Genomic DNA, 12,523 nt, shown 5'->3' with positions numbered 1-12,523 from the left:
TTGTGGTGCTGCAGTGAGTTATTCTTATCTCCCCAGCTGCTCTCCTGGGTTCCATTCCTGCTGAAACCTAAAGGAAAAGGGTTTCCAGTGATTCCCGTGGTGCAGGGCTGAGCTAGCAGATGTTTGTGCGGTGACAACAAAGCCAAGTTTTTGTACCTCACTAAACACCTCTAATGTGCCTTTTCCATCCACTCTGACAAGATCTGTGTGGCTTAAATTGAGATGCAAAACCCATCCGTGAACGGTTTAAATTGGAGATAAAAAAAGAGATGGGGAAGAAGTGTGAAAAAAATTCTGTTGCAGAAATTGTTAAAAAACGGTGCAAGGATATTTTTTTGTATTGAAAAAGAACATTCTTTATAAGTAACTGCACTTTTTTTCCTTCTCCGTGCATGTTTAGTTTTTTAATTATTATGCACTTTAATGCCCCACAGAGACAGGCATCTTAGCTCAAGGCTTTATCTCAGTAATTTGTTTGTCATGAATGCAATTATTAGGATTAGAAATCATCTTATCCAAGATACTTGGATCTTAGCAGGATGCTTGGCACGTTGTTTTCAAAAAATTTACCTCCTTTTTTTGGGACCTGGCAGACTGATAGGGGATTACACTCAGTATTCCAGTCCTTGCCTATGGAAAAAAGCCACAATTTTCATTGTCATAAATGATTCATTCACATTTGATCTTGAGTGTCCCTTTTTGACTATCAATGCAAAAGGCATTTAGGGATGTTCTGTGAAATAAGGCCAGGCTGAGATGCCAGGAAGGGAGATTGAGGGGAGAATTTGGCCTTTGGGTGACTCCTGAAACTTTCCAGTAAGAGTAGTTCTGCAGTAATGTCATTAGAGTATCCACAGGCCCCTGGACAGGATTAGCACTCACTGGTTTCAAGCACTGCAAAAACAGAAACTAAGAGGCAGGCAAAAAAAAAGCTCCCAAAAGCGAATTAAAAAAAAATCCAAAAAACAACAAGATTTCTGTCCCAAGAATTTATTGCCTAAATTGCCAAGTAAGAATAGTGGATGAGCAGAGGTCTGATTTGTCTTTTTTTGATGGAACTCCTTGAGAGATGCTCATATAAAATAATCCCTTTATTTTACCTCAAAGCAGAGGCTGAAGGGATGATCTGCTTGCTGAGGCTGGGAGATCTGCTTTCATTTTCCTGCTCTGCTCCAGATTTCTGTAACATTCTTACTGGGATGGCTCAGCTCACACACCCTGAGCTGCTGGGGAGACAGGGAGGGTACATGAAGGCAGAGAGAATTTATCTCCTGCTTTGAAAGAGAGGATGGATCAGCTTCTCATTGTGCTGATCCTCTCCCTGTCCACTCCTGAGGGACCAGCAAATAATCCATGTCCAGCTTCATAATCCCATCTTTTAGATAGCTAATAGCAGGAGAAAGAAGTTCATAACTAGCCCCACATGGAAATCTGGGACTGTGGCACTTCTTATTAGTTACGAGTTTGTGAAAAGTTGGGAGATGCTCAGAGAAAAGGGAAAAAGGGGAAAATAATTATGTTATACTGCTTTTTAATGGAGACTTGGCAGTGAAATGGAGGAGGTGTGAGAGTGGAGGTTGGAGAAGCCATTGGCTCTCAAGGTAAGCAGCAGCCCTGCTGACACTGCAGTGCACTGCACTGAGGCAGGATGAGATCTTCTGCTTGGGGCCCATTTTGTCGTCTTTCTGTGGTGTGCAGTGGTGGCTGATGGTTCTTTTTGTTTTGTCCTCCTGCAGGTTACTCTGGCCAGGACTTTGACTGGGCAGACTACCAGAAGCAGTGTGGAGCCGAAGCAGCACCTCACCTGTGCTTTAGAAATGTAAGTTCTTCCTTTTGCTCCTCTCCATCCATGTGAGATAAAGCAGCTTGCACAGAAAAGGTGCTGCAAGGCTTTGAGAGGTTCCCCCAGAGCACCATGAAGCTGCCTTAGGAAGGAAACTGGGGGAGTGTTCCAGGTCTCCATCCCTAAAAGAGGAAAAAAATCTATTTTAGTCTTGTCTTTGTCTGTAATTATCCTGCTCTTCATCCCCTCTCTGGTTTTGTACAGCACAAAAAGGATCTCAACTGTTATTGCAATTAAATCAGCTGCTACTAAAAATAATTTAGGTAAAGAAATTCCATACTATCATTTGCCCCATTTTACAATTTAGATGTTTTCTCTGTATCTCAGGGGAGAGACATTTAACCAAACCACATGTATTAAAATGCTAAATGTTGAAAATGTATTAGAGGATGATTAACCCTCATGGATGCTCTGGATGATCAAGAGTTCATGTTCTTTCTTGATGCAGCAACAGTGATGTGAGAGTGATGGATGCCATTAAGATTTCACAGCTTTTGAAATCATCTTTTGCAGGCTGTTTTATGGCAATGACAGTCCTGTGTAGCTTGATCTGACAGGTATTCATTGCTTGGGGAAAGGCAGATGTAGCCTTCTGCCTTTTCCAGCAACCTGGTGCTCTCCTTCATGTGCCCCTCAACTGATGGAGATTGAGATCCCATCAATAACTGAAAATACTCCTGATGGTGGTACCTAAATGCTAGTGGTGCACCTAAAATGAGCACAGAAGGCTTTGCAAAATAAAGTGGTGGTGTGAATGATGGACAGACAGGTTTCTGTAGGAATTGTACAGCTTTTCACTGGGTTCAGAAGTCACAGGACTGAGGGTGTTTTTTGAAAGCAGAATGGAGACAGGCACCAGCTGTGGTTTTCCATGGCCTTCCTCATCTGTGGTAGCCCAGGGGCAGCCTGGCTTGGAAGCTTTGATAGTGAATTGGTGAATTTTTTGTTTACAAACTCAGAGGACCTGTGCCATGAACAGTCTGAACTGAGAGTCAAACCTGAGTAAGGATTTCTTTGCCCTATAAAGAGCCCCTTCCTGAAGGGACTTAAAGCAAAGATTTCCAGCAGTCCTGAGGGAAGCTGGACAGTGCTGCATCACACCACTACAGTGAGGCTATTTTTGCATTTCTTTTCTGCAAGCATCCCCACCTTTCCTTTGTATCTCTTTTCATTTTGCCAAGTACTGGATCTGTTCTCTCAGCATTGGCAGCCTTGAGAACAGTCTCTGCACAATATCCTCTAAGATTGTCAGGTCTGAGCATTTTTGTCTCCTGTTTTTTTAGGGAAACATTCACCAGATGAACATGTGTCTCTTATTCTTTCACTCTTAATAACACAATTGTTTTCAGAGGAAACTATTCTGTTGTCACTTATGCAGCCTCCTGGCTGGCTGGTCCCCTTCATTTGTGGCTGTGAGGGGGTCTTTGATGGAAGCTTTTTGCATCTCCCACCTTGTGCAGCCAGACGTGGTGCTGGCAGTGGAGGTGCTGTAGCTGTTTCCCCGGGAGGGATTTTTAACAAGGAGAGGCAGTTATGGAATGGATTGACGTGCCCAAATGCTTAGTAAAATAAACTCCACCTAACTGTTTTGCCATTGATTTTGTATAAATGAGCCTCCAGCACCAAACTGCAATGAAAGGAGCCGGGGTGATGATAAATGGCATTTCCTTGTCAGGCAACATAAAAGGCATTTAAACAAACTCAGCCTGCATTCCTGCAGCCCTGGCCATTAGCAGCTTTTGCAGGGTGAAGCTGATCTGTGTGCTGAGCAAGGCTTGAGGCAGTCCAAGCTGTGTTTGAGAGTAGCAGCATGTTCTTGGATGGAAAAGAGACCAGAGCCATGAGTTTTTAGTTTCAAAGAGCTCTCAGTGGTTATTCAAGGTGAAGTGCCCACGGTCCTTGGTGTTGTACCAATAGGAGAAGGGTTGGATTTGAGCCTGGCTTCCAGTTTCTCACATAGGATGAGGGTTTGGTGTAATTTTGAGTCAGTGGCAATTATTACCCATCCCAATTATTACTAGCAAAAATCTCAGCCCAGAGGGGGAACCTTTTCTGTGCTAATGTGTGCAGAGAGATGCAGAGCAGGTGGAAGAGGGGAGGGAAATCCAAGGAAAGGAGGCTCTGGTATGGACGCAGGTGTTGCATTAGCATGTTTTCAGGGGTAGTGATGGGGAAGAGACTGAGAATAAGTGACAGGAGGGGACATTGGAAGGAACAGTGGCAGTGAACGCAACTGGATCCATCTACACTCCAGCCAATGAAGCTTTGTTCATTCAACTTAAAATGACAGGATGGTTTGGGTTGGTAGGTACATTAAAGACTGTCTAGTTCCAATCCCCCCATCCCGTGGGCATTGCTGCCACCCACTAGACTGGGTTGCTCAGGGGCCCATCCATGAAAACTTCATGAAGAAAAGCATACTTGAAAAAGTTACTCAAATATGTTCAGCTTCAGTCAGCTTGGGTTGACTGTATGAAGAGGTTTCTCTGGTCTCAGGCGAGATGACTTTTTGCTTTATAAAGTTTTTCCTAGCAAGGTGAGAGATGCTTAAGCATGGGAGTTCTGGGAACCCTCTGGGTAATATCATATTAACAGAAAATGCATCACTGGCAAACATTCAAACATACTTGGAGCTGATGTGAAGCAACCTCCTCCCAGTCTCATAGGAGTCAGGGAGAGGAGTAGAACATGACATGCATTTCATCATTGATTTTTCATGTGGATGTTGGTGCAAACCTGCTTCATCACGGGCTCCTCTCTCAGGGTCACAGCCTCCTTTGGGTATCCTTCTCCTCAGGCAGGGGTCCTCCAGGGGTAGCAGGTGGGTCTCTACTCCCCCACAGACCCCCATGTGCTGCAGGGGCACAGCTGCCTCACTATGAGCTGCACCAGCACAGCTCTGATTTGACTCTGGATGCCTTTGCATTCTTCAGGGTACTCTGCCCTTCCAGTGTAAAGCAAACCATGCTAAATTTACACTTCCCAGCAGATGGTCTGGTTGAAGTTGTGCAGTGCTGCAGTGCCATGTTTCAGCATTGTCTCTTGACTCTTTCAGACATCCTTCAGCCGTGGCTTCACCAAGAACATGAAGCTGGAGGCGGTGAACCCCAGGAACCCTGCAGAGATTTGTGTTGCTTCCATCACCTCGGTGAAAGGACGGTTGATGTGGCTGCACCTGGAAGGTAAGTGCTCTAAAGGCTGCTTGTGTTTGAGGAATTACATTTACCTGCTCTTTATCTGGGGGAGCTGCAAGTTCCTCCACACTCCCATCCACATGGTCTTTATCACCATGAAAACAACCCTGCCTTCGTTGTACACCTTCATCCTGGGAATGGAAGCTTGCCTCACTTGTGCAACTGAGTCTTCTACCACAGTTCCCAACCTGATAGTTTGTACAGGAGGAGAGGTCTCTAATCAAAGCCCTTAAAGATGGTAAAAACATTGCCAGGTAACCCGAAGTATTACAGTTCCTCCTGAGTGTTTGCTTTTGGTAGAGCTGTGTGCAATGGCAGGTTTTGGTTTTTAACTTTAAGAGAATTGTTTGCCTTCTAGCTCAAGGTAGCAACAGCTCATCTGCAGCTTGGTTTGGACACAGGGCAAAACTTTTTTTTTTTTTTTAATTGCTGGAATCACCAACTGTTTGAAGTTTCATTCTCACTAAGGCTGTTGCTGATTTTACATCCATCTGATCAAGGAATCTGACCTGTTTTGGCAACTTCTGTCCTTAAAATACAGGTGCCTTCACGTGTATATGCCAAATATGTGGATAGATGTAGGAAGAGGGCAACACACGCCCACCTTGCTTCCTTCCCTCATCTCTTTCTCTCTGCCTTTTACTCTTTTAATTTCTTATAGGATGTTTTTTTTACAACTTACCATAAAAAAACTCTGTGTGCATCTTCTTTCTTTTGAGTTGTGATATAGAGATGCTTTAAGCTTGCTTTATGTCTCAATACCAGGAGTTGAATGATCTGTAGTAAACAGGAAAGATGCAAAAGACTGCAAAAATAGAAAGAAATCTTTGCTGCTGTAGGAATACATCACTACAGCATGCACAGTGTTATGCTAAAAACAGGCATTAAAAAAAAAAGCACAACAAAAAATCCTCTGCTTGCAGAGTTTTAAAATAAATGTGGCTTGAAGTGTGGCATGGGTTTTTTTGACTCCATTAATATAGTGTTGTTTCTAACTGATTATTTATATTCTGGAAGCAGCAAGGCTCCCCAGCTACCACGGGAGCCCCTCACTGAAGACCTCAGGTCCCACCATTTATCACAGGCCTGAAGCTTTCACTGTTGCCCTCCCAGTTTCCCAGTTTGACAGCCCAGGCTGCAGCCATAAACCAGGAGCACAGGAGTTAAGCAGGGCCGGGTTAGACATGAGGGAACATTGTGTGATAAATCACACTTTGTACAGTAGCAAAACCCTAAACTTGAGGGCCAGCGTTTAATGAGCAGCAGTGCGGTTCCCCCCTGGTGGAGGAGGAGCTCAGGACTGATGGGATGCTCAGTGCTCTCTGCTACTTTATTACTCATCATCTGCATTGTTAATTTTTACTGGTTCATTTTAGATTTTAGAGCTTGAAGCTTTCTGGTGTGAATTTATACAAGTAATAATGCACGCTCCTTGCACAGCCCAGGAATTTGAGGAAAACCCTTTGGTTAATCACTTCTCCAGGGAGGTTTTCTGTAATTTCCCCTTTTACAGTTTTCTAGAGTTGCTGCTCTGTTCTACCCATCCTGTAAGATTCATAGCAGGAAACAGACATTTTCCTCACCCTGTTTCCAGTCTCCTTGTTTTCCCTTTAACCTCCCAATTCCCATGGACATTTCTTGCTCTGAGAAGAGAGTGGCATAAAACGCAACAGATGAAACTAATGAGTCTCAGAAAAGCTCTTTTCCACTCCTGTGAGCGAGGCCAAAGGAAGCAGTGAGATGTTGGAAGTGGAAAGCAGGGTTACCAATTGCCAGAGGGCAGGAGCAGTGCCAGGAGGACAGAATACTGTGAATATGTCTTACAAGACAAACAAGGTGTTGGAGGAGAACAGCAATTGTGCTGCTTTCTTGCTCCTCAGGGTTCCTGCAGCTGTAAACTTGAGAACCATAATATTCATAGAACTGTTTTGGTTGGAAAAGACCCTTCATGTCTCATTTATTGTTGCTTGTAAGCAGGAAAGTACATTTGATCTGGTTATTTTATAACAATTTAGAACTGTAGAATAATTGAGATTTGAAAGGACCTCTAAGATAATTGAGTCTGTTTTGTCAGAATAACACCATTACAATAATGAAGTAATTGGTTTTCCCAGACGTGGTGACATTTCAGTGGGATCTGTGTTGATTTCTTGCTCTGTTTAGGGCTTGATTCATGGCTTGCTCACTGAGTGCGTGTCTTGCCACTGACTCACTGTTGTCACATGGACTCCTTACCTGGATTTGTGGTGTCAGGTGAAAATGGAGCTCCCCACTGGAGCTTTCCTCAGGTTAAAACTTAGCAGTGACCACATGGTATTATCTTGTAGAGAGCAATGGTTTCTCAGGGAATGTCAGCTGCCAAAATCTTGTATTCAGTAAGCTGTGTCCTTCCCCTATGCCTTCATCCCATTCTCTTCCCCACATCCCAGTGGAAGAGACGCTGTATTTTCAATGGATAGTGCATGAACATGAGGAAGGGCTCAGAGAAACTCCATGAAGACATCTCTGAATCCACACAGACATCATGATTGCATTTGTTTTGTTACTTCCTCCAGCAGTGTGATCACCAGCACCTATTTCCCTGCCTCCTTTGGGTTTTTCATGCAGCCACACACTCTCAGAGCAGCAGGTTTATTACTGATCCAAATGCTGCACCTCAGCCTCGCTGCTGCTCCCATCACAAAGTTCAATTACTGTTTCAATTACACCACAAGCCCTTGATGAACATACATTAGTGGGAAGCTCCCTGTAGGCATCTGGCTGTGCACAGTCAAACAGTTGCTGCCCTAAGCAGGAGGCAAAGATGTTTTAGCAGATGCCAAGGTGAGGGTGATGCAGGGGAAGCTGCTGATCCTTTGGTCCCTTTAATTAGGAGATCACCCCATGCTGGTGCTGGAGCTGCAGCTGTCTGTCCTGGGGTGGAATTGGCAGAGGGAGGAGGTGAAGTTGCTCCAGCTGTGCCAGCACAGTTGAACTTGAATTTGAGTAGTTAAATTGTGCCTTGACTCAGGACACAGAGGTTTTTTGTGGAAGAACTCAGAGCCAGCAGGAATATCTTCACTGGATTTTGAGGGGAAATCAGGTAAATTAGGAAAGAAAAGTAGGAAAAGTGTGCTTCACTTAAGGGGTGGTCAAGCATTGGAATGGGCTTCCCAGGGTAGTGGTGGAATAACTGTCCCTGGAAGTGTTCAAAAAGCATGTAGATGTGGTGCTGAGAGACATGGGTTAGTGGTGGGCCTGTCACTGATGGGTTAATGGTAGGGCTTGATGATCTTGGAGGTCTTCTCCAGCCTAAATAATTCTTTGGTTCTGGGAGTGGGACCCACATAAATGAAGATAAGATATTGTCTTCTAAAGGAGCTGTAATAACCAAATTGGAAGGTAATTGCTTTAAATAGAGACTTCAGGTGAAGTTTTGGAGTCATCATTGTGCCAGAGACCTTGGTGCATGTCCCACTTGGGATTTTTATACTGTTCTTCTTCTCTTGGTGATCAGCTCTTGTTTCATGTGAGGAACCCAAGGAGAATTCATGGCACTTATGGACAGAAGAGTGGCCACCTTTCACCCTTAAAAAATGGGACTCAAGGGCAGAGCTGCACAAAAAAGCTTCAGGGGAGCTGGGACATAAAAGCGTCTCTCTCACCATATTTACCACCCTGGGAAAAGCCTAGATACATTCTCTTACCATTAAAAGCAAGCATTCAACAAGTCCTTCTAACTCACTTATGCAACTTTACAAAATATCCAGGGGTCAGCTTGGCCATCTTTTTGAAGGAAGTTATGTATGTTTAACCTCCCTGGCTTTTGGCTGCTGCAGTGCACACCCTCAAAGTGCTCTTGATGGGGTTTTCCTCTGAACCACATTGCACTGTAAGTGCAGCATCTCCATCTTTGCTGTCTGTGCAAAACTGAGGATGAAATGGTGCCTGATTTTGGTGCAGGGAAGCAGATTTATTTTTACACATTCCATCATTCACTTCCCCAGGCTTGTGATGGGTGCTTGTATGGCTCTGAGTTTGGTGTTCCCATGCCTAATTCCCATTATAAATTCATGTTTATAGGTTCACAGATGCCCTCTCCTGAATACATTGTTGATGTGGAGTCTATGGACATTTTCCCTGTTGGCTGGTGTGAAGCAAATGCTTATAACCTCACCCCACCACACAAAGCTGTTTGTAAGTACATGGAGACCTGAGCAGTGCAGATAGTGCATCAGTAGATACATCAAGGATGTTTCCTAAATTCTGTAATCCCATTTTTGACACTATCCAACCTACCCAGCAGACCAATAACCAGGCGGGAAGTGGTCTGCAATAAATGGTGATAAATCTCATTAGTGACCAGACTGGAATTATGCAGTTTGTATTTGTCTCTGCGATCAGCCAATCCAGAAATGGAGTTGTCTGTGCTGGTGAAGGCTGTTCCATGGTTTGAGATTGCACAGTGGGTTTGCAGAGGGGTTGTTGGTCAGTGGGGTTGTCAGAGGGAAACCAGGTTCACTCAGGCAGCTGAGTGGATTAGGGATAAAGACCTCAAATTGGAAAAAAAAAAACAAATAATAAAATATCAGGTGGAATGGACATGCAGAGACCATCCAGGTGCCCCTTTCCAAAACAGGATCTGCTCCATCTAAATGGATAAATAATTGCTGCCATTCTGTGATGGAGTTTCTGCCCTTTCCCAGCATATCTCTCCCTTATTTCTCTGCCCTTGCCAGCTCAGAGATTTTCTTAGTGTTCAGTTTAAATCCCTCTACAGCACAATTAAGCCCACAGTGTTTTGTCCTGCCTCCATTGCATATTAAGACAAATTTCTTTCCTTTCTATTTGCATTTGAAGGCAGTTCATGAAAGCTCAGTGGCTTGGTGTTCTCCTGTTCCAACACATCCAATCTCAAGCCACCAGGTGAAAAATTTGCCTCACTGTTTATATTAATTAACCTCTGAAAGGCAAATTTTAAAATGTATCAGCCCTTCTGAAGAGTTAAATAATGCTTAAGTTAAAAATCAGGCAGCCAGAGCCTAATTTAGGAGAATACTGCTATGGCAACATTATGCAGCCTTATCACAATTTATAGCTGGGGATAAATTATGCTGGAGGTAATCATGCTTGTAAAATGTAATCTTATCCATATGTGTTTCTGTATGGAAAAATATTTGTGTTTTTATTTTAATTTTTTTTCTTTTATGCTGATCCCATAAAACACAATATTAGCATTCCAGAGGAAAGATTAAATGTATTATTACATCCTTAAAGTAGGTTTTAATGATGTAGTGATTTACTTAAAAAATACCAAGAAAAAATGGTGATAGTAATTAAGTACCATTTCATTGTGTTCGAAGTCGTTTTATAGTCAGTGCATTTACACAGCTTTTTATGCATTCTGGGTGTACTTAACAGGACAGAAGGGTACAAAACTAATTCTTTCTTCTTTTCTTCATTTTTGCAGTGCGAAGGAAGAGGAGAATTGCAGTTGTGCAACCAGAAAAACAGTAAGTTGTTTTGGGTTTTTTTGTTATTTAAGGAGGTGTTTTTACAGGAATGCATCGGGTCTTCCTGGGGGATAATACACAGCAGCTGTGTAGCTTGGTAACTACTGCCCAGATACTGCAGCACAGCCAGCAAGAGGATTCTTTTAAGGCTGAAATATTTGTTAGCATATTAGAAAGTCTACAACAGCAATTTTTTTACTGGTTGGGGCTGTACAGCCTCTGTCTGAAGGCCAGCAAGGGATGCTTAGGGAGGATGGACATGTACCAGGAGGGCATTTCCTTGTCTAGCTCTTTCCGTTTGTAGAAACTTGAATTTAAGGGGTTTAAGGGAGGATATTTGAAGCCTGGAGGTCTAAAGCTGGCACATCAGAGTATATTTTTAAAGAAGGGCTGGATCTGGCTCCTTAGTCTGCAATACCCCGGTCTGTGATCAACCTTGTGGAAGTGGAATTGTGTTGGATGTATCTCCATTCCTCACCCCAGGCTGTAGGTGGTGTATCTTTTGGTCCAGCCTGAGGACTGGTTTTAGCCCTTTGTCCTGTCTGATGCTATTAAATGCACCAAATACTCTACTAAATATACCAAATTTCTCTTTTAACAGGTTACCATCCGCAGTGCCTGTTGAGAAAATACCTCACGACCTCTGCCCAGTTCCTCAGCTAGACACAACAGGTAAGGATCCTTATTTCAAAGAGCCATGTCCTGTATGGAAGGGGAGGACCCCAGAAAGGCAATGAGTTGTCATCGGGGTGGGGACATGGAACTACATCCTCAGGGAGTGTAAGGTGGAGTGAGCCCACCTGATGTGCAGCAGGTGAGGATCTGGTTCTCCACGTGCTTTCTGGGGCTATCAGAGTTCCCCTGGAGCTTGTCCATTTCACATGGTGATGTTAAGGCAAGGCTGATGAATCTGTCTGGTGGAGAAGGGTGCAGGTTGTTAATTGACACCAATGAAATTGGGTACAGCAGAACCTGGTGGGTCATCTGTGTTACATCAGGACTGTGTGGTGTGGCTGCTGCTTCTGCTAAAGGCAGATTCCTCTCCCCTTTAGCAGCAGCAGGAGGCTTTGAGTGCAATATTCATCCAATTAATGGTGTAAACCCAGTGGCAGGGACAGGATTTAGATCCCTTTACTTCAGCAGGCTGTGGGACATGCTGGCATTGCAACACCCCATTACAGTCAAATGGGGAGAATCAGGGTCTTTCTGGGTTTGATAACCAAAAAAAAGTGGAAAATCACTTGGAAGGCACATGAGCCACATCTAGAAGTTCCCATTTCTCTCCATGGGCTATAAAAGAGCCCAGAGTAATTAGCCCAGAGAAGGAAAACTGCTCTGTAGACCCATGCTGGGTCAGGGAATGGCACTGCAGGGCTTGTGGGGTTGGACAAGAGCTGAAAAGGGGTTACTAAGGCTCTTCACTGAGAGAATGTTCTCCCTGAGCTGGTTCCCTTTCTTTGAGGCTCAGCTCATTCATCCCCTCCTGGCAGGTTACAGTGAGTTGCTCATGTCCCCCTGCAGTGTGAGTTTTGGAAGTGCCCTGGCTCATGTCATGGATTAAATCCTTTCCCAGTCCTCCTTTCAGCAGGGTGTGCAGCCAGATCAATCACTATTTAAAACACTTCCTTTTCCTGTGCTGGATTGGATTTGAGTGACAAAGGCTTCCCTCTATCCTAGGGTAGAAATCTGTGCCTCTTTTATTCTCCTCCCCTTCCTCCCGCATCTAGGAGGAAGAAATGCCCTTGATTTATGATGTAAAAGTGCTACAGGCACCTCACTGCTGCTTTTTCCTTGCAGGCACCATCAATGGGAGATACTGCTGTCCCCAGCTCTACATCAATCACCGCTGCTTCTCAGGTCCATATTTAAACAAAGGCAGGATCGCAGAGCTACCTCAGTCTGTGGGGCCTGGCAAATGTGTGCTGGTCCTTAAGGAGGTATGGAGCTCCCCCTCTCTTTTGGGGGGATTTCAGAGGAAAGTGTGAGTCATGGCT

The 12,523-nt window shown here is 44.1% G+C and overlaps 1 protein-coding gene across 1 annotated transcript in view; it reads left to right on the top strand.

The window, feature by feature from the left end:
* LOC131573043 (scm-like with four MBT domains protein 2) overlaps window positions 1-12,523 on the top strand; it is an 86,126-nt gene that overhangs the window by 56,151 nt on the left and 17,452 nt on the right. Inside the window, exons 9-14 of the mRNA XM_058826619.1 lie at window positions 1,737-1,819; window positions 4,899-5,025; window positions 9,100-9,213; window positions 10,487-10,529; window positions 11,131-11,201; window positions 12,327-12,466. Of these exons, the coding sequence (XP_058682602.1) occupies window positions 1,737-1,819; window positions 4,899-5,025; window positions 9,100-9,213; window positions 10,487-10,529; window positions 11,131-11,201; window positions 12,327-12,466 (578 nt within the window). The remainder of the gene's footprint in view (window positions 1-1,736; window positions 1,820-4,898; window positions 5,026-9,099; window positions 9,214-10,486; window positions 10,530-11,130; window positions 11,202-12,326; window positions 12,467-12,523) is intronic.

This window comes from Poecile atricapillus, chromosome Z, assembly GCF_030490865.1.
Source record: "Poecile atricapillus isolate bPoeAtr1 chromosome Z, bPoeAtr1.hap1, whole genome shotgun sequence".
Lineage (NCBI taxonomy): Eukaryota > Metazoa > Chordata > Aves > Passeriformes > Paridae > Poecile > Poecile atricapillus.
Note: the sequence above shows the minus strand (reverse complement) of the source record. Positions and strands in the feature narration are given on the sequence as shown.